This window comes from Erigeron canadensis, chromosome 9, assembly GCF_010389155.1.
Source record: "Erigeron canadensis isolate Cc75 chromosome 9, C_canadensis_v1, whole genome shotgun sequence".
NCBI lineage: Eukaryota > Viridiplantae > Streptophyta > Magnoliopsida > Asterales > Asteraceae > Erigeron > Erigeron canadensis.
This window is the reverse complement of record NC_057769.1, coordinates 6,346,285-6,365,111: the sequence shown is the minus strand read 5'-3', so window position 1 is coordinate 6,365,111 and position 18,827 is coordinate 6,346,285. Positions and strand designations below refer to the sequence as shown.

At 36.5% G+C, this 18,827-nt stretch overlaps 3 protein-coding genes across 3 annotated transcripts; all 3 read left to right on the top strand.

Annotated features, from left to right (window-relative positions):
• The first annotated feature begins 2,379 nt into the window (after nt 1-2,379).
• On the top strand, nt 2,380-6,550 carry LOC122582967 (MDIS1-interacting receptor like kinase 2-like). The gene is made up of 2 exons (XM_043755403.1): nt 2,380-5,864; nt 5,967-6,550. The coding sequence occupies exons 1-2, from the start codon at nt 2,558-2,560 to the stop codon at nt 6,347-6,349; spliced, it is 3,690 nt and encodes a 1,229-aa protein (XP_043611338.1). The 5' UTR covers nt 2,380-2,557; the 3' UTR covers nt 6,350-6,550.
• A 2,027-nt stretch (nt 6,551-8,577) lies between these two features.
• Nucleotides 8,578-12,280, top strand: LOC122583105 (MDIS1-interacting receptor like kinase 2-like). The gene is made up of 2 exons (XM_043755541.1): nt 8,578-11,587; nt 11,723-12,280. The coding sequence occupies exons 1-2, from the start codon at nt 8,578-8,580 to the stop codon at nt 12,091-12,093; spliced, it is 3,381 nt and encodes a 1,126-aa protein (XP_043611476.1). The 3' UTR covers nt 12,094-12,280.
• A 3,998-nt stretch (nt 12,281-16,278) lies between these two features.
• Nucleotides 16,279-18,612, top strand: LOC122583104 (probable leucine-rich repeat receptor-like protein kinase At1g35710). Its single transcript, XM_043755540.1, has one exon. It carries the CDS (start codon nt 16,279-16,281, stop codon nt 18,610-18,612), a length of 2,334 nt encoding a protein of 777 aa, XP_043611475.1.
• Nucleotides 18,613-18,827: the final 215 nt, after the last annotated feature.

Here is an 18,827-nt window from a genome sequence, read left to right as displayed (position 1 = left end):
ACATGTCATATCATCATCATCATCATCATCTATCATATACACACAAAACCAGATCTAAAAATAATCTGAGATTTTGTAGGATCATCATCAACATGAACAACAACACCCCCATAGCCTTCAACCATCTTATACAACCCTTTATATAAATAAATCTCATCATGAACAACACCCCATAACCTTGAATTATCATATACAACCATCAATATACCAAGTATCAAAGTTTCACATATCTAACATTCACATTACATTTACATATCAATCAAATCTTCTGTCTATATTTTTATTCAGAAACTATATATATATATATACACACACAAGCAAAACAATGATGATGATGAAGAAAATGGTTGCGCGACTCCGGTCACCACCACACCACCAAGATCTTGTTGTTTATTATGTTGCCCACCAACAACCACCATCTACCAACTACCATCTGAAACAACTTTTACTTATCAACAAATCTATCATGCCAAATAAACCATATGAAGGAAAAAGATGAAAGAGAAAAGGAGAAAACAAATCGATCCATGTAGCATCTTGAGAGTTATTCCGTTTTCCGGGAGGGTCCAGCGGCGGAAATGGCCGGAATCAGAATAAGATAAGTGTATGCTACAAGTCTTTATATGTTTCCAGGGATTGTCTTTTTTTTCTTTGTAACTTTTCCTTGGAGGTGGAGATACCTTCTGCACCGTTTCTTCGGTATCAACCGAACTTGGCATCGAATATACTTTTTGATTAGTTGAGCCACTTAATGTATTTTTTGATTATTTGTTTTAATTATGCTTTTTATTAGTTTTTATTTAAGAGGTAAAAACATTATTGATCTGTGTGAATGAATTCCATTTATGAATTCCTAATTTCTGGAAAAAAAAGAAAAAAAAAACAGAAAGGGGGAAGAACAAGAAAGATGGAAAGAAGAAAGTGAAATAACCAGTGTAATATTATTTTTAATTTAAGGGTGTAACCGGCTAATAATTGTCCACATAAGCATAATTCGGTCGAAGCCCCACAATAGTTATTTTAGCCGTTTTTTTTGATCTAAATAGATTTTTTTTTTTTTTTTTTTAGCCCCAGAAAAGGTTTAGGTGACAAGTTGAAAGATTTTTCAAGTAATTAGCCCAATATTTTAATGTTAAAATAAATAATGTTACCAGAACGAATGAAAAAACCCATAGTTTCTGAGTAACTTTGAGTGTTACTAGTGAAGTACAAAATTGAATGAAAATGGGTATGAAAGAAATATTGACTATATCCTTTTTTGAATTTTCACATTCAAAGTCAACTTTATCGAGAGCTTCCCACTACCGTGTTGAATCTTTGGCTCGTCTAATCTTAGATGTGACATAACTATCTAGTGATATACACGTATTCATAAGCCACTTTATGCTTTGTATGATAGAAAATGAAACATATATCTACTTCACGTAGCTAACAAAAGTGACTATAAGCCACTAACTTAAACCCAGATGGTTAAGAATATCTTTAAATCAGTTATGTGGATCTTAAGGTGAGTTTATCCAAAGTTTCGGGTTTGAACTTTTGGGTTCTCAACTCAAATTTTCCATGAGCAGAGGACCGGGGGTCAAGAAATATCTGATTAAAATTGTCTTTAACACGTCTGAATCGAAACTTACTTTGTATAAAAAATAAAAGAAAAAAAAAATGATAAAACAATAAAATAGAATTGAATAAAACGATAAAGATAAAACTACCAATGTGATGTCCCTGATCTCATTTTTCGAAGATATAACTTAAGGCAACGTAGTTAAATATGTAAATAAATCTTAAACAAGTCGTTAAAAATTAATGCTTATGTCTCAACTCTCATGTAAGTCATCAAGTTGACATAACAAAAACGCATTAGGTCATCCAATATTCCAATGTCTCAAACATAACAAATATAACAAGTTATTTATTAACTAAATAACAGCAATGTGCTGTGACCAATGGATCATCAATTTTTATTTAAGGTTCTTATAGTTGAACTTTTTTAAAATTTTGATTGAGACCATAATTATTATTTTAATAATTGTAAGTTGAGCTTTTAAAATCCTGAAAAAGACAGCCTAAGAAGTCAAACTTGTGTTTGATTCAAACCACTCGTTTACTCAATTATTTCCATGTGAACATTTGATTCATAAACAACCCATATGTGTCATTAGTCCCAAACATCAATGTAGATTTTTGACTTAAAAAACCATTTCAACCAATATAATGCCAAAAGTGACATTATCTTGCTAGCTTATCATATCCCTTCTTAGTTGCATTTACAAAACCTTTGATTCTCTGAACGTTTGAAGACATATATAATCATCCAAACAATGTTTTTGACTTTTTTTTCATCATTTTTGCAACTTTGATATATAGTCTCATTTAATTCTTTTCTGACATATATTTCTTAAATTTCACATATCCAACCACACACAAATTTATACTACATCTTATCTGCCCACTCTTCAACCAACATCATCTCCTCTTCTCTTTGGTTGCATATGGTTTTGGTCATAACTTCATATACATATTCTTAGCACAAAAAGAGCCAAAAAAAAAAACATTCATGAGAACATTCAAAAGCTTATTGACCTTGTTATATTGCATTGCCATTCTTGCTTTACTTCCATTTTTAGCAACATCATCAACAAGAACACAAGCAGAAGCTCTTGTCAGATGGAAAAACACATTATCATCATCTTCATCAACATTTTTGGATTCATGGTCTGCAAAAAACATACAAAATCTTTGTAAGTGGGATGGCATTGTATGCAATGAAGGTGGTCAAGTTTCCAAGATTAGTCTCCAAGATTCATCACTTTCTGGTACATTAACAGAATTTGAGTTTTTTACATTTCCAAATCTTACACATATTGATTTAAGCAGTAATGAGTTTAGTGGTGTGATTCCATCCACTATTGGCAACCTTTCTAGTCTCATTTTTTTGGACTTGAGCTCGAACCTTCTCGAAAATGAAATCCCATCAGAGATTGGAAGATTAAGACAATTAAGATATCTTAATCTTAATAATAATAGTCTTAATGGTGCTATTCCATTTCAACTTAGTACTCTTAAGAAGTTATGGTACTTGGATCTTGGAGGTAATTACTTGACTACTCCAGACTGGTCTAGCTTTTCGAGTATGCCATCGTTAAGTTTTCTTAACTTGTATCTTAATGAACTCGCGAATGGTTTTCCTGATTTCGTTCTCAATTGCAAGAAGTTGACTTTCCTCGATTTGTCGGTAAACCAATTCAATGGCTCATTACCTGTATCATTGTTCACAAATTTGGCCAATCTAGAATACCTTAATCTCACAGATAACTTGTTTGAAGGTCAACTGTCTAGAAGCTTTTACAATCTGACAAAGTTAAAAGATCTTAGACTAGGAACGAACCAATTTTCAGGACTAGTTTTGCAAGACCTTAATTTATTGCCAGATCTTGAAATTATTGAATTATTTGAAAATTCATTTATAGGAGAGATCCCTTCTTCTATAGGTCAGCTTCGAAATCTTTCACGCCTTGATCTCCACTCGAATCAGCTCAATTCTTCTATCCCTTCTGAGCTTGGATTATGTACTCATCTTACCTTCTTGGCACTTGCTGGAAACTCGTTTTCCGGTGTATTGCCATTGTCTTTGTCAAACCTTACTAGGATTTCTGATCTTGGTATTTCGGAAAACAACTTTTCTGGTGAAATATCTTCTGATTTCATCACGAATTGGACCGAATTAGTGTCTTTTCAGGTTCAAAACAATTTTTTCACTGGAAAGATCCCACCAGAGATTGGTCTTTTATCAAATCTTACTATTCTGTTTCTGTACAACAATAGTTTCACAGGCTCCATTCCATTGGAAGTTGGAAACTTGGAAAAACTTCTAAGTTTGGATCTTTCTGACAATCAGATTTCAGGCTCAATACCTTCTACAATTGGAAACTTGGTTAACCTTCAAGCATTGCAGCTATTCTCCAATAATCTTAGTGGAACTATTCCACCCGAGATTGGAAAATTGACTGAATTGACTAAACTTGACATCAACACAAACCGGTTGAGTGGAGAGCTGCCTGATACTATCTCCAAACTTTCTAACTTGGTACTTCTTTCGGTCTTTAGCAACGGTTTCACAGGTAGTATCCCTGCAGACTTGGGCAAGAACAGTCCTTCTCTAACAAATGTCAGCTTTTCAAACAACAGTTTCTCAGGAAAATTACCTTCCAAACTGTGCAGCGGTTTTCAGTTTGATCAGTTTACTGTTAACGGAAACAACTTCATAGGGTTATTACCAGATTGCTTAAAAAACTGCACAAACCTCGGTCGGATAAGGCTGGATGGAAACCAGTTCTCTGGAGACATATCACAAACCTTTGGTGACCACCCTAATCTCACATACATCAACCTCAGTGGCAATCAGTTCACGGGAGAAATCAGTCCCCGATTTGGTAAGTTGCAAAATCTAACCAACCTGCAAATAGAGCGGAACAGAATTTCAGGGAAAATTCCACCCGAAATTGGAGACTTGCATCAGTTAAGTGTTCTACGACTTGAAAGGAACCAACTTACTGGCGAAATCCCAAGTGAAATAGGCAAGTTAAACAATCTGTTTTACCTCAATCTCACCGATAATCAGTTAAGCGGACAGATCCCTCCAAGTTTAGGCAACTTAACCAGTCTCCAAGTTCTTGATCTGTCGGCGAATGATCTAAATGGAAGCATACCAACAACGATAGGAAACTGTGCAAGATTATTAAGCTTAAACTTAAGCAACAATGATTTATCAGGAGAAGTACCATCTCAACTCGGAAACTTGGGTCAGTTACAGGTTATGTTAGATCTAAGCAGCAATTCGTTCACGGGTAGAATACCTCAAGATTTGTCAAAACTTGACACACTCCAGAACCTCAACCTCTCACACAACAATCTCTCAGGTCAAATCCCTCAAGGACTAGCAACAGAAATGATTAGTCTACAATCTATCGATCTCTCGTACAACAACCTGTCAGGATCTATACCGGATGTTGGTATATTCAAAGAAGCACCAGCAGCATCCTTTACAGGAAATCCAAATCTATGTGGTTCCAAAAAAGGACTAGTTTCTTGCAATGGGAATGTTGCACCAAAGAATTCTAGAAACAATGAGCTGATTATCGCGATCGTTGTGTCTGCAATATCTATTGTTTTGATTGGAACAATTATTGCTATCTTCTGCATATGCACAAGAAAGAGACCAAGCCCTATCAATGAAGAAATCATAAGTTCAACCACAATGGGAGGCTCGGAATTAGTAATATGGGAACGCGAGGGTAAATTTACCTTCGGGGACATCGTGAAAGCCACCGGAAACTTCAATGAGACCTATTGTATAGGAAAAGGAGGTTTTGGAAGTGTATACAAAGCAAAACTAACAACTGACCAGATCGTGGCTGTTAAACGGATGAATGTATTAGATTCAGGGGACGTTCCGGCCACAAACAAGCAGAGTTTTGAGAACGAAATACGTGTGCTAACAGAAATCCGGCACCGGAATATTATCAAACTTCATGGCTACTTCGGTCACAAGGAAGGGAAGAAGCATTTGGTGTATGAATATATGGAGAAAGGTAGTTTGGGGAAAATGCTTTATAGTGAAAAGGCAAAATCAGAATTAGACTGGAGTACGAGGGTTAATATCGTCCAAGGTCTCGCACACGCATTAGCCTACTTACACCATGACTGCATTCCGTCCATTGTGCATAGAGACATTTCGATAAACAATATCTTACTTGAATCTGATATGGTTCCTAAGTTGTCAGATTTTGGGACAGCCAAATTGTTGAGCCCGGACTCCATTAACTGGACCGGAGTTGCAGGATCCTACGGCTATATGGCACCAGGTACTTCAAAATTACATTATTTTTTTCTAAAACGCATATCCAAACACCCTGATATATCTGTTTACTCAAACACGCTACGTGTGCTCTTGCCTTACGTTTCAGAACTTGCATTCACAATGAGGGTAACAGAGAAATGTGACGTCTACAGCTTTGGTGTCGTAACGTTTGAGATTATGATGGGAAAACATCCTGGGGAGCTTTTGTCGTCTTTACAATCATCAAATGCAACTTTGTCAGCTTCTCTAGATGATTCGGTTCTATTGTTAAAAGATATCCTTGACCAGAGGCTTTTGCCTCCAAGGGACAATGTTGTTGAGCAAGTGGTGCTTACACTTAATGTGGCTCTAGCTTGTATCCGTGAATCACCCGAGTCAAGACCTTCAATGCGTGCTGTTGTGCAAGAACTATCAGCAAGTACTCAGCCTCATTTAACTGTGTCACTGAGTCAGATTAGAATAGATGAATTATCAAGTTTCCACAAATAGAAAAAAAAAATGGCAAGTTACCTTATTGTACAGAATAGGTGAATAAGTAGCTGAAGTCAAAGTGGTTACTAGCTTCTTTGTTTTCGCTTTTTGACAAAATATATGAGAATTGATGTTCTAACACTTGACATCTCATTGTATACGGAAAAATTATGATTGTTTTAGCACAAAGAAAAAAAAATACTTTTTTTCTTTTTTTTTACAAGTGAATATTACCTCAGACGCGTATGATGTGTGCTAATCACACAACGAAAGGGTCCCGCACTAAGCGGATCTTAAATAGTCTTTCTCACCATACCACCTCCTTTATTGGAAAATACCGTCGAGGAGAACCTACCAAGGCTCGAACTCGAGACCTTGGAGTAAACTCCGCCGGGGCCCCGCATAGCAAGTTTACTGAAACACCCCTGGCCACTGGGATTTAACCGAGTGGTTAAAAAAAAATACTGGTTATTAATCATCAATATAAAATTATGATTTTATATTTATAGCTATATTAGTTTTTAAAATGAAACTTTCGAGTACTAAAGGGTAAAACAAAAATTAGCCATTTAAATGAAAGAACACAAATTTATTGATATTATTTTTATTTTTATTTTTTTGAAAAACAAGTATAATATGATGAACATTAACAATAGAATAGAAGGGGTAACAATTATTATCATAGTAGTTATAAATGTTTCTTACGATACTATTTGAAAGGGTGATTTTCATTCACATAAGCACACTCTCATAATGATGAGAAGTGGCCAAACGTACCTATAATACTTAACATTACGGGTGAGTTATATATAGTACAAGCAATCAAAAAAGTACAAAAAGGACAAGGTTCTTCATCCTTCTTCTCCGGCGAGACTGCCATCGCCAACCACCACCTTCTTCTCCGGCGACCGCCACACCTCCTCCTTTTTTCTTCTCCGGCGAGACAACCACCGCCATCACCTCCGGCGACTTTTCTGGCAAGAATCAGGTTTGATTTCGGGTGGATACGGTAGGGGCGTTGCCCTCATCCGTTCTAAACTGGTTGTCAAGGGACACATATGGGAATCGTATGGATTTGATGGGCGGCAATCCAAGAGATGGTGACGGTTTGATACGGTACAGGCGAAACCCTTGCTGCCGGCGCCATGGTTGGGGTGGTCGGAGATGATGGTGGTGGCGGTGGTTGTCTCCCCGGAGAAGGAGGTGGTGGCTGGCGGTGGCAGTCTCTTCGGAGAAGAAGGAAGAAGATTGATCTGAGCCGTAGAGATCTTTGATCGGACGGCTAGTACTTGTCCCCTGGTACTTTTTTTTCCATGTGTACTACATTTATCTTTCTCCTACATCAATATTCCCAACTAATCGAACAATGTTTAGATCTATTCCTATACCACAAGAAGTCTGGAGGAGAAATAATATCTAATTAACATCTACAAGCATTCTTATAAAGTAAACTTTTCTTTTTTTTTTTTTTTTTTTAACAACTCTTATAAAGTAAACTCTTGTTTACGAAATGAACATAAGCATTGATTAGTAACTAACTTGGGTGGAAATTTAGAAGTCAACTTGACAAGACCGAAAGAAGCTTCCTACGAAGTCTTTTCTTTCTTTCTTGCCCATCACATCCTAAATCTTTTTAAACTCCCCAATTCTTACTTGGTAGTTTCCTAGAATTTAAGTTTGGTTGTTACAACAGTTATAAACAACATTAAATAAATTGTTCACATGTATAATAAGTTAAAAGTATGAAGAGTATAATATTGCATTAGGACCATATAGACAATAATAAATGCTCCTTATGTTATTATATAACAGAGACTATCCTGAAAAGCGCAAAGTCAGTCAAGTATAAATAATAATAACAGAAGCAGTACAAAATATACAGTAAAGCATTATAATCTTGGATCATTTCAAGCTACGAACATTAAAATACCGCAAAATGAAGTTAATAATAGACCCAAAAGTATTTCATAGGGTATTTCATATGACTTTATGAAACATACACAGCATGCTTGGTAAAAGTATTCTGAAAATGGCAAATTTGATAAATATATATACTATACAAAATGACTTGAGATGAAAACTACTTATCTTGTCCTTTTAATCACCAGCTATGGAAGTGCTATATAAGCAATATACTTCATGAATCATTTTAAGTTATCAATCTCTTCAATCATCATCTTTTTCTCACAGAAATATAGATTTAAAGATCACACTAAAACCACGAAAAGAACTTACAAAAACCATCCATGGCATCATATGGCATCTTGAATATGCTCTTATGTACCGCTGCATTTCTTTCCTTACTTCCATTAAAGACCACATCAACATCCATAACACAAGCAGAAGCTCTTGTTAGATGGAAGACTACCTTATCTTCAACTTCTTCTTCAATGAACTCGTGGTCGTCAAACAACATTCAGAGTCTTTGCAACTGGACTCGTATCGTCTGCAATGAAGAAGGTACGGTTTCTGAGATTAACCTACACAATTCATCTCTCACCGGAACACTAGCTGAATTCAACTTTTCTTCATTCCCAAATCTAACCCGTTTTGATTTAAGCAAAAATAATCTTAGTGGTTCGATTCCATCCGCCATTGGCAACCTTCAAAAGGTATGGCACTTGAATCTTGGAGGGAATTTCTTTACTAGTCCAAACTGGTCTGATTTTTCAAGTATGCCAACTTTAACTTTCTTTGATTTGTCAGTAAACCAACTGAATGGCTCTCTACATGAATCTTTTTTCACCAACTTTCGCAATCTTGAATACCTTAATCTCACAAATAACTTGTTTCAAGGTCAGTTATCAACGAGCTTTTACAAACTTTCAAACTTGAAAAATCTTAGTCTAGGACACAACCAATTTTCCGGGGTACTTTTGCAGGATTTAAATTTGATGCCAAATCTTGAAGTAATTGAGTTCAATAACAATTTCTTTGAAGGAGAGATACCTTCCTCTATTGGTTATCTCCAAAATCTTTGGTACCTAGATCTCACTTCCAATCGACTCAATTCTTCGATTCCTTCTGAGCTTGGATTGTGTTCCAATATCTCCTTCTTAGCACTAGCCGAAAACTCATTCTCAGGGGTGTTGCCTTTGTCTTTGACCAATCTGACAAAGCTTTCTAACTTAAACATATCTGTAAACAATCTTTCTGGTGAAATTTCTTCTGATCTTATCACAAACTGGACAAATCTCGTCATTCTTAGTCTCTTTCAAAACAAATTTAGAGGGCCCATTCCGCCAGAGATAGGAAACTTGAAAAATCTTCAGAAGTTGATTCTTGCAATCAATCCTCTTTCTGGTTCAATACCTTCAACACTTGGAAACTTGGCTAATCTTCGAACTCTGCAGCTATTCAGAAACAATCTTACTGGAACAATACCACCCGAGCTCGGAAACTTGACGTCACTTGTTAAACTTGAACTAAACTCAAACCAGTTGACTGGAGAGTTTCCTCGTAGTTTCCTAAAACTATATAACCTGACTGATCTTTCGGTGTTTGGCAACAAACTATCGGGTGGTATTCCTGCAGAATTTGGCAAGAACAACCCTTTTTTGATAAATGTCCAGTTTGGGAACAACAACTTCTCTGGAGAACTACCTTCAGATTTGTGCAGTGGTTTTAAGTTCCAGAAGTTTACCGTGACCAACAGCAACTTCATTGGGTCATTGCCAGATTGCATTAAGAACTGCACCAAGTTATTTCGAATTAGATTGGATGGAAACCAATTCTCTGGGGATATTTCACAAGTATTTGGCATTCACCCAAATCTCGAATACATCAATCTTAGTGACAATAATTTTACAGGTGAAATTCCTCCTCAGTTTGGAAACTTAAAAAGCTTAACCAATCTGGAAATGCAAAGGAACAGAATTTCCGGGAAAATTCCATCTGAAATAGGAGATTTGCAACAATTACGTGTTCTAAGACTACAACAGAACCAACTTAGCAGTGACATTCCAAATGACTTGGGTAAACTCAAAAATTTACTCGATCTCAATCTTAGCAGCAATCAGTTAAGCGGACAAATCCCTCTAAGGGTAGGTGACCTAACCAGTCTTACTTCACTTGATCTCTCACAAAACGAGCTGAACGGAAGCATACCAACAACACTAGGCAATTGTACTAGACTATCAAGCTTAAGCTTAAGCAACAATCGTTTATCAGGAGTAGTACCACCTGAGCTCCGATACTTAGCCCAATTACAGGTTATGTTAGATCTAAGCAACAACTCGTTCTCCGGTAGTATCCCTCAAGATCTAGCTAACACACTCCAATATCTTAACCTCTCACACAATAACTTTTCGGGCCAAATTCCTCAAAGCTTATCTACTTTCATGATCAGCTTAGTAACTATCGATCTTTCGTACAATAACTTGTCAGGACCAGTGCCAAATGAAGGTGTTTTCAACAAAGCACCAGCAACATCCTTCAGAGGAAACCCAAATCTATGTGGATCAGAAAAGGAATTAGTCCCTTGTAAAGGTGATACTGCAACGAACAAGCCCAGGAACCATAAACTGCTTATTACTGTTCTTGCTATGATCATCATTCTTGGTTTGATAGCATCCAGCATTGCCATATTCTGTATATTCAAACAAAAAAGATCAAACCCAAACCACAAAGAGATTACAACTATAGACTCGCCCAGAAGCTCAGAATCAGTTGTATGGAAACGAGAATGTAAGTTTACTTTTGGGGACATTGTGAAAGCCACCGAAAACTTCAATGATGCCTACTGCATTGGAAAAGGAGGTTCTGGATGTGTATACAAAGCCAAGTTACCCACTGGAGATATCGTGGCTGTGAAACGGATGAATGAAGTAAATTATGGTAGTGATGTTTCGGCAACAAACGATCAAAGCTTTGAGAACGAGATCCGTGCGCTAACTGAAATCCGGCACCGGAATATAATCAAACTCTATGGTTACTGTAGAACTATTGGCAATAAGTACTTGGTTTATGAATATATAGAAAAGGGTAGTTTGGGAAAAATGCTGTATAATGCAGAGGCAAAATCAGTATTAGATTGGATTTCCCGGGTTAGTATCGTCCAAGGGATTGCTCATGCCTTGGCTTACTTGCATCATGATTGCCATCCCCCGGTTGTGCATCGAGACGTCTCGTTAAGTAATATTTTACTTGAGTCAGATACGATTCCCAAGTTGTCGGATTTTGGGACCTCCAAATTTTTGAACATGGACTCGAGTAACTGGACTGAAGTTGTGGGGTCCTATGGTTATATGGCACCAGGTATTTACACCAAACACTGTTTTCTATAGTCTCTGTCTCTGTCTCTCTCTTTGAAGCATCTGATATTAACATCCAATTATTTTTATATATATCATTTACTAAATGCGGTAGTCTTGGTTGTAAATTATTCTTCAGAACTTGCACTGACAATGAGGGTAACCAAGAAAAGTGATGTTTATAGCTTTGGGGTCATAACATTTGAGATTATGATGGGGAGACATCCAGGAGAGCTATTACTTTCTCTACAATCACAAAGCATGACCTCTGCCTCTTCGGATGATCTAGCTCTATGGTCGAACAATATCCTTGACCAGAGACTTTCACCCCCATCTGACTTAGTCATCGAACAAGTGGTTCGCGTGCTTAATATTGCTCTAGCTTGCACCCAAGTAGCACCAGAGACAAGACCTTCGATGCGCACGGTTGCTCAAGAACTATCGACTAGTAGTCGGCGCAATATACCCGAGGCTTTGGACCAGGCCAAATTATCAAGTCCCACGAAGTGAATGTATGATCATAATTTTATATCCTTGTATAATAGTGTTCTTTAGTTTCAAGTCATGCTTCTATTTCAATAATTTTAAAATCCCTTGAAATTAATCTCAAGAATGTTCACTCATTGGAAAATAAACTTTGTATAGACTAAGCTTTGCAATCACTTTTTAAAGTAGTGAATATTTTTTTACAATGATATAAAAAGTCCACTAATCTTCACAACTTTTCCTCCCTCTTGGCATGGAGCAGGAGGCCATTACATCAAACAATTTACGAATTTGACAGAACCCAAACTTCGTCGGCGAAATTTTCATGTGAAAATACCTAAGGAACACTGAGGAAAAACATAGATTTCCAACAACTTGAACCAAGTAGAGAACTGAAAACGAAAAGACATATGCCTTACATCATAAATGCCCATTGCCCAACCTTCCAAAGGTGGAAAATAGGCCGCGGCTTGTATGGAATAAGCGCTAGAATGCTTTACTGACCGAAGATACCAGATTGCCAGTGCCACTATACTAAAAAAAATATAGGCTTTTACCAACCAGCATGACAGAAACCGTAGACCTTCTCACAGATCTAACATATCTAATCTGATTAACTGAAAGCAGTCCTAAAATGTCCACGTTATACTTTGATTTTGTAAAAAGCCGTACCTGAATGGTGATCTTCACTTGCATTAGAAGATATCGGATTTCCATAAAGAGATTGTACACACCTGAAAGCGTTGAAGAAAATCTCATAATACAATTAAAGATTATGACATCTTCGATGATACATAATCCGATATCTGATTATGAAGCATAATCATTCCTAGGCCTGGTCTGGATAAATCCTGATGGGAGGGGAAAACAAGGCGATCGACTACCAAAACTCAAACGTCCCACGACATACCCAAGCATTCAACGATAGATAAAAAGATGAGCTATGACGTTAATGATCTATAAACCGACTACTGACGTATACATCTTTAAAAAGTATAACTAATTAACTATCATGGCATTTTGTCATAAAATGGTCATTGAGTCATTTCATCGAACACCTGGAGTGCATGCTAAATTGTCACTAACAATATTCTTAAAATAGAAAATGATCTCAAATTTAATCAATTATTAACACTATATGTAATGCTTTCATTCTAATATACTAAAAACCACTTAAAAGTGAACACCTGGGTACTTATTATACAGCATTTGATACAAAATATTAGTGAATTGCTATATATTCAAATTTAATATATCACTATTAAAAGTGTAAGAGAATAGATTCGAATGGCGGTGATGAAGCCGGAAGGTGACCGTGTGGCTATACGGCAAGTCGGCAACGATAGGCTAACCGGACCGATCGAAGACGGTGAGGCTAACCGGTGACGGTTAGGCGGATGGAGAGGTCTAGTTAGTTATAAGTTGTTCGCGTGTCATGTTCCTATTGGGTTCTATAGGGACGTTTTGTTTAATTATTTTGGTCGTCATTGTCTATTTAGTTTATCAAAATTAATGATCCGTATAATATTACTCCGTAATTTTTAGTCATGAATCGTTAAACATGTATTAAGATGTTATATTGTTATACAATACACTTTATTTAGTAAACTCACTCATTATAAATACTCTTACAAACAAACAAAGTGCTCTTACTCCCCATTGTTTCGCGTGCGGTATGTGATATCACAAAAGTGATTCCATGCCTCATACCACGTTGATAGAGATGTTCCGACATGGTATGGGAGAATACCATGGTATATGGAATATGTTGTTATCAGCCTTACAATTCAATCAAAATATAAAATTATAGGTACCGTGAAATTATACATACTATAAATACAACTATTAACAAAAATAAAAAAATAAAAGTGACAAATTCAACTCTCATGTATAATAAATATTTTTAAATCCCCTTAAAAATCAAATTTAACATTTAGTTTTAATTGCCAATGGGTTAAAACCGCAGCGGCATTCCGAAGCCCTGCAATAATGCTTGGATCCTGGGGAGACCAGGGTTCGAGTCTGAGCAGGCAAGGTTTTACCACCAATTTAACGTCGTGCCTTTTGTAGTGGTTAAATTGGTTGGTTTTCCCTTCCCTGTAGTCCCTGACTTTGTGGATCGATCGCTAGTGACCGTCTGCCCGTATGAATGTAACGGCTAGCCGTCCGGTGACATAAACATTATTTAATTTTAATTGTAAAAAGATGTCAATTCATATCTGATTGTACATTTGTATTTAATGCTATCAAAGCATTAACGGGAATGGAGATTGGTTATATACTTATACAGTATCTTCTACACAATTAGACATTGCAACAAATTTTATATTAAAAAATATTTTAAAAATAACTCTTTCGACGTTGGAATATATTACTTCACATATGTATTTATAATGGTAAACTACACTTATCCTTGCGTAATTCAGTGCCTGTGAGGGTAGTGGCGGCGACGACGGGTGATGAAGGTGATGGAAGTGTCAGCAGCGGTGGCGGTGACAAAGATGGTAGGGGGCACCAGTAGGAACGACGATGATGATAACTACAAAAGTAATTGATGTTAAAAGGGTTAAAAAAGCATGATAAGTGAGGTGATGATTCATGAAGTTTAGAAATTTGAATAGGAGGTTTATAAAATATGAAAAACATTAAAAGATTTCTGTCTAGTTCCGAATTACAATATAAAAATGGTGTATTCTACTATTCTTAGAAATCTCTACAAAGCAAGAATTTTATCGCATATTTTGTTTTTCTGGAAAGGTTTTGCTTCCAACTGATAAACCTTGTAAGTTATTGTAATTGTAATTGTTGTATTATATTGTTGTGTTATTGAAGGGATTTCAAGAGGCTTTATTTATAAAGTAGCCTAACCTAATACATGTTAACTAATATTATAGAAACTTAATATATAGAAACTAACCTATGTCTAATACTCCCCCGCAAGCTAAGCATAGAGCGATTCTAGCTTGAAAAACAAATAAGAAGAAACATAAAAAACTTAAATCTAAAAGAAACTTCTAAAAGCAATGTCTACATCTTCAACTCCTTTTCTCCCCTGTTTCCGCCTCCGGCTTGTATTTGTGCCGGGAAAAAAATAAATAAACTACTGTTGTTAGCGGCAGCGGCGAAAGATGAACCCCTTTGTGAGGGGGGTAAAAAAAAATTTCCCATGTTTTTGAGGGGGTAAATGTATATAAAAAAAAAAAAATTTAACTAAAATTTTAAGTAATTGCTAAATAATACCCAAATTTTTGGGGGGCTCTAAACCCCTTCTTGCCCCTTAAATGTTCCGCCCCTGGTTAGCGAGACTGCCTTTGTATGGCGGAAATTTGTTAATAGAAGTGGATAGGACCGTCATTAGTCAGAACGATCTCTAACCTAGGACCGTCGTTGTCGGAACGATCTCTAAATTATTATTTCATATGCAAATTGTTTCTACGAAGTGGATAGGACCGCCGTTAGTCGGAACGATCTCTAAACCAATGTTGTGTAGGACCGCCGTTGTCGGTACGATCTCTAAACCGTTTGTATAGGACCGCCGTTTGTTGGAACGATCTCTAAACCACTGTTGTATAACGGTAGATGGTGACGGTATCTATAAGCTTTGTCGACCATCAATTATGACACGAATTTCAACCTTGTTTAGTTTGAAGAGAAGAAGTTGAAGAAAGACAATCTAAACGCACACTTATCTTGTAACTAACTACTATGCTCTAACAAAAGAAGCTTCTCACGTTTGTCCTTCCTTTCTTGCCAATCAAATCCGAAAAACCAAGTCATCTTACTAAATTTCTAGGCATTCACATTGGTACTAAAAAAAAGTTTGGTTGTTAGAATATGAAACAGTTATTTATATTCAAAAAACTGTAATAAGGTAAACTATGAACATTAAAATATCGAAAAAATGAAGTTAAACATAGACCCAAAAAAAAAGAAGTCAATATGACTTAATGAAACATACACAGCCTAGTTGATAAAAGTATTCTGAAAATGGCAAATTTGTCAACTACATGTGAATACAAAAACCATACAAAATGACTTGAGATGAAAACTACTTGACTTGTCCTAATGATCACCAGCCATAGAAGTGCTATATAAGCATTATACTTTATGAATCATTTTAAGCTATCAATCTCTTCATTTATCATCTTTTTCTAGCAAAAAACTTAGTACATAACACTAAGAACACTAAAGGAACTTACGAAAACATCCATGGCATTATATAGCATCTTGAATTTGTTCTTATGTACTGCTGCATTTCTTTCATTGCTTCCGTTAACGGCCACATCAACATCCATAACACAAGCAGAAGCTCTTGTTAGGTGGAAGACTACCTTATCATCGTCTTCTTCTTCAATGAATTCGTGGTCGTCAAGTAACATTCAGAATCTTTGCAACTGGACTAGTATTGTCTGCAATGAAGAAGGTACGGTTTCTGAGATAAACCTTCACGATTCATCTCTCACTGGAACACTAGCTGAATTCAACTTTTCTTCGTTCCCAAATCTAACCCGTTTTGATTTAAGAAAAAATAATCTCAGTGGTTCTATTCCATCCACCATTGGCAATGTTTCAAGTATGCCAACATTAACTTTCCTTGATTTGTCAGTAAACCAACTGAATGGCTCCTTACATGAATCATTTTTCACCAACTTTCGCAATCTTGAATACCTTAATCTCACAAATAACTCGTTTCAAGGTCAATTATCAACGAGCTTTTACAAACTTTCAAACTTGAAAAATCTTAGTCTAGGATACAACCAATTTTCAGGGGTACTTTTGCAGGATTTAGATTTGATGCCAAATCTTGAAGTTATTGAGTTGAATAACAATTTCTTTGAAGGAGAGATACCTTCTTCTATTGGTTATCTCCAAAATCTTTGGTACCTAGATCTCACTTCCAATCGACTCAATTCTTCGATTCCTTCTGAGCTTGGATTGTGTTCCAATATCTCCTTCTTAGCACTAGCCGAAAACTCATTCTCAGGGGTGTTGCCTTTGTCTTTGACCAATCTGACAAAGCTTTCTAACTTAAACATATCTGTAAACAATCTTTCTGGTGAAATTTCTTCTGATCTTATCACAAACTGGACAAATCTCGTCATTCTCAGTCTCTTTGAAAACAAATTCAGAGGGCCCATTCCGCCAGAGATAGGAAACTTGAAAAATCTTCAAAAGTTGATTCTTGCAATCAATCCTCTTTCAGGTTCAATACCTTCAACACTTGGAAACTTGGCTAATCTTCGAACTCTGCAGCTATTCAGAAACAATCTTACTGGAACAATACCACCCGAGCTCGGAAACTTGACGTCACTTGTTAAACTTGAACTAAACTCAAACCAGTTGACCGGAGAGTTTCCTCGTAGTTTCCTAAAACTATCTAACCTGACTGATCTTTCGGTGTTTGGCAACAACCTCTCGGGTAGTATCCCTGCAGAATTAGGCAAGAACCATCCATTTTTGATAAATGTCAGATTAGGGAGCAACAGGTTCTCAGGAGAACTACCTTCAGATTTGTGCAGTGGTTTCAAGTTCGAGAGGTTCACCGTGAATAACAACAACTTCACCGGGTCATTGCCAGATTGCATAAAAAACTGCACCAGTTTAGTTCGGATTAGACTGGATGGAAACCAGTTCTCCGGGGATATTTCACAAGTATTTGGCTTTCACCCAAATCTCGAATACATCAATCTTAGTGACAATAATTTTACAGGTGAAATTCCTCCTCAGTTTGGAAACTTAAAAAGCTTAACCAATCTGGAAATGCAAAGGAACAGAATTTCCGGGAAAATTCCATCTGAAATAGGAGATTTGCAACAATTACGTGTTCTAAGACTACAACAGAACCAACTTAGCAGTGACATTCCAAATGACTTGGGTAAACTCAAAAATCTACTCGATCTCAATCTTAGTAGCAATCAGTTAAGCGGACAAATCCCTCTAAGGGTAGGCGACTTAACCAGTCTCGCTTCACTTGATCTCTCACAAAACGAGCTGAATGGAAGCATACCAACAACACTAGGCGATTGCACTAGACTATTAGGCTTAAACTTAAGCAACAATCGTTTATCAGGAATAGTACCACTTGAGCTACGAAACTTAGCCCAATTACAAATTATGTTAGATCTGAGCAGCAACTCGTTCTCCGGTAGTATCCCTCAAGATCTAGCTAACACGCTCCAATATCTTAACCTCTCACACAATAACTTTTCAGGCCAAATTCCCCAAAGCTTATCTACTTTCATGATCAGCTTAGAAACTATCGATCTTTCATACAATAACTTGTCAGGACCAGTGCCAAATGAAGGTGTTTTCGAGCAAGCACCGGCAACATCCTTCAGAGGAAACCCGGGTCTATGTGGATCAGAAAAGGAATTAGTCCCTTGTAAAGGTGATACTGCAACAGACAAGCCCAGAAATTATAAGCTTCTTATTGCGGTTCTTGTAATGGTCGCCGTTCTTGGTTTGATAGCATCCAGCATTGCCTTATATTGTATGTTCATACAAAAAAGATCAAACCCAAACCACAAAGAAGTTACAGCCTAAATGAAGTTAATTTTTTTTGAAAATTTGAATATAAGTTACAACTTACAACTAAACATCTGATTTTGACTGTTTAACGTAATATTTATATCTTTCATAATGCAAATCATTACGTTATGATAAGTTTTATATATGTTCATTTGGAAATCAAAGTAGTCCAGAAGCACAACCTCAACCTCTTTAGACGACCTACTTTTTTTGAAAGATATCCTCGACCA

Bases quoted from the DNA above. Each gene is read 5' to 3' on its own strand.
- LOC122583105 (XM_043755541.1), top strand. From the start codon at position 8,578: ATGGCATCATATGGCATCTTGAATATGCTCTTATGTACCGCTGCATTT. The intron at 11,588-11,722 runs GTATTTACACCA...ATTATTCTTCAG, and splicing joins CTATGGTTATATGGCACCAG to AACTTGCACTGACAATGAGG.
- LOC122582967 (XM_043755403.1), top strand. From the start codon at position 2,558: ATGAGAACATTCAAAAGCTTATTGACCTTGTTATATTGCATTGCCATT. The intron at 5,865-5,966 runs GTACTTCAAAAT...CTTACGTTTCAG, and splicing joins CTACGGCTATATGGCACCAG to AACTTGCATTCACAATGAGG.
- LOC122583104 (XM_043755540.1), top strand. From the start codon at position 16,279: ATGGCATTATATAGCATCTTGAATTTGTTCTTATGTACTGCTGCATTT.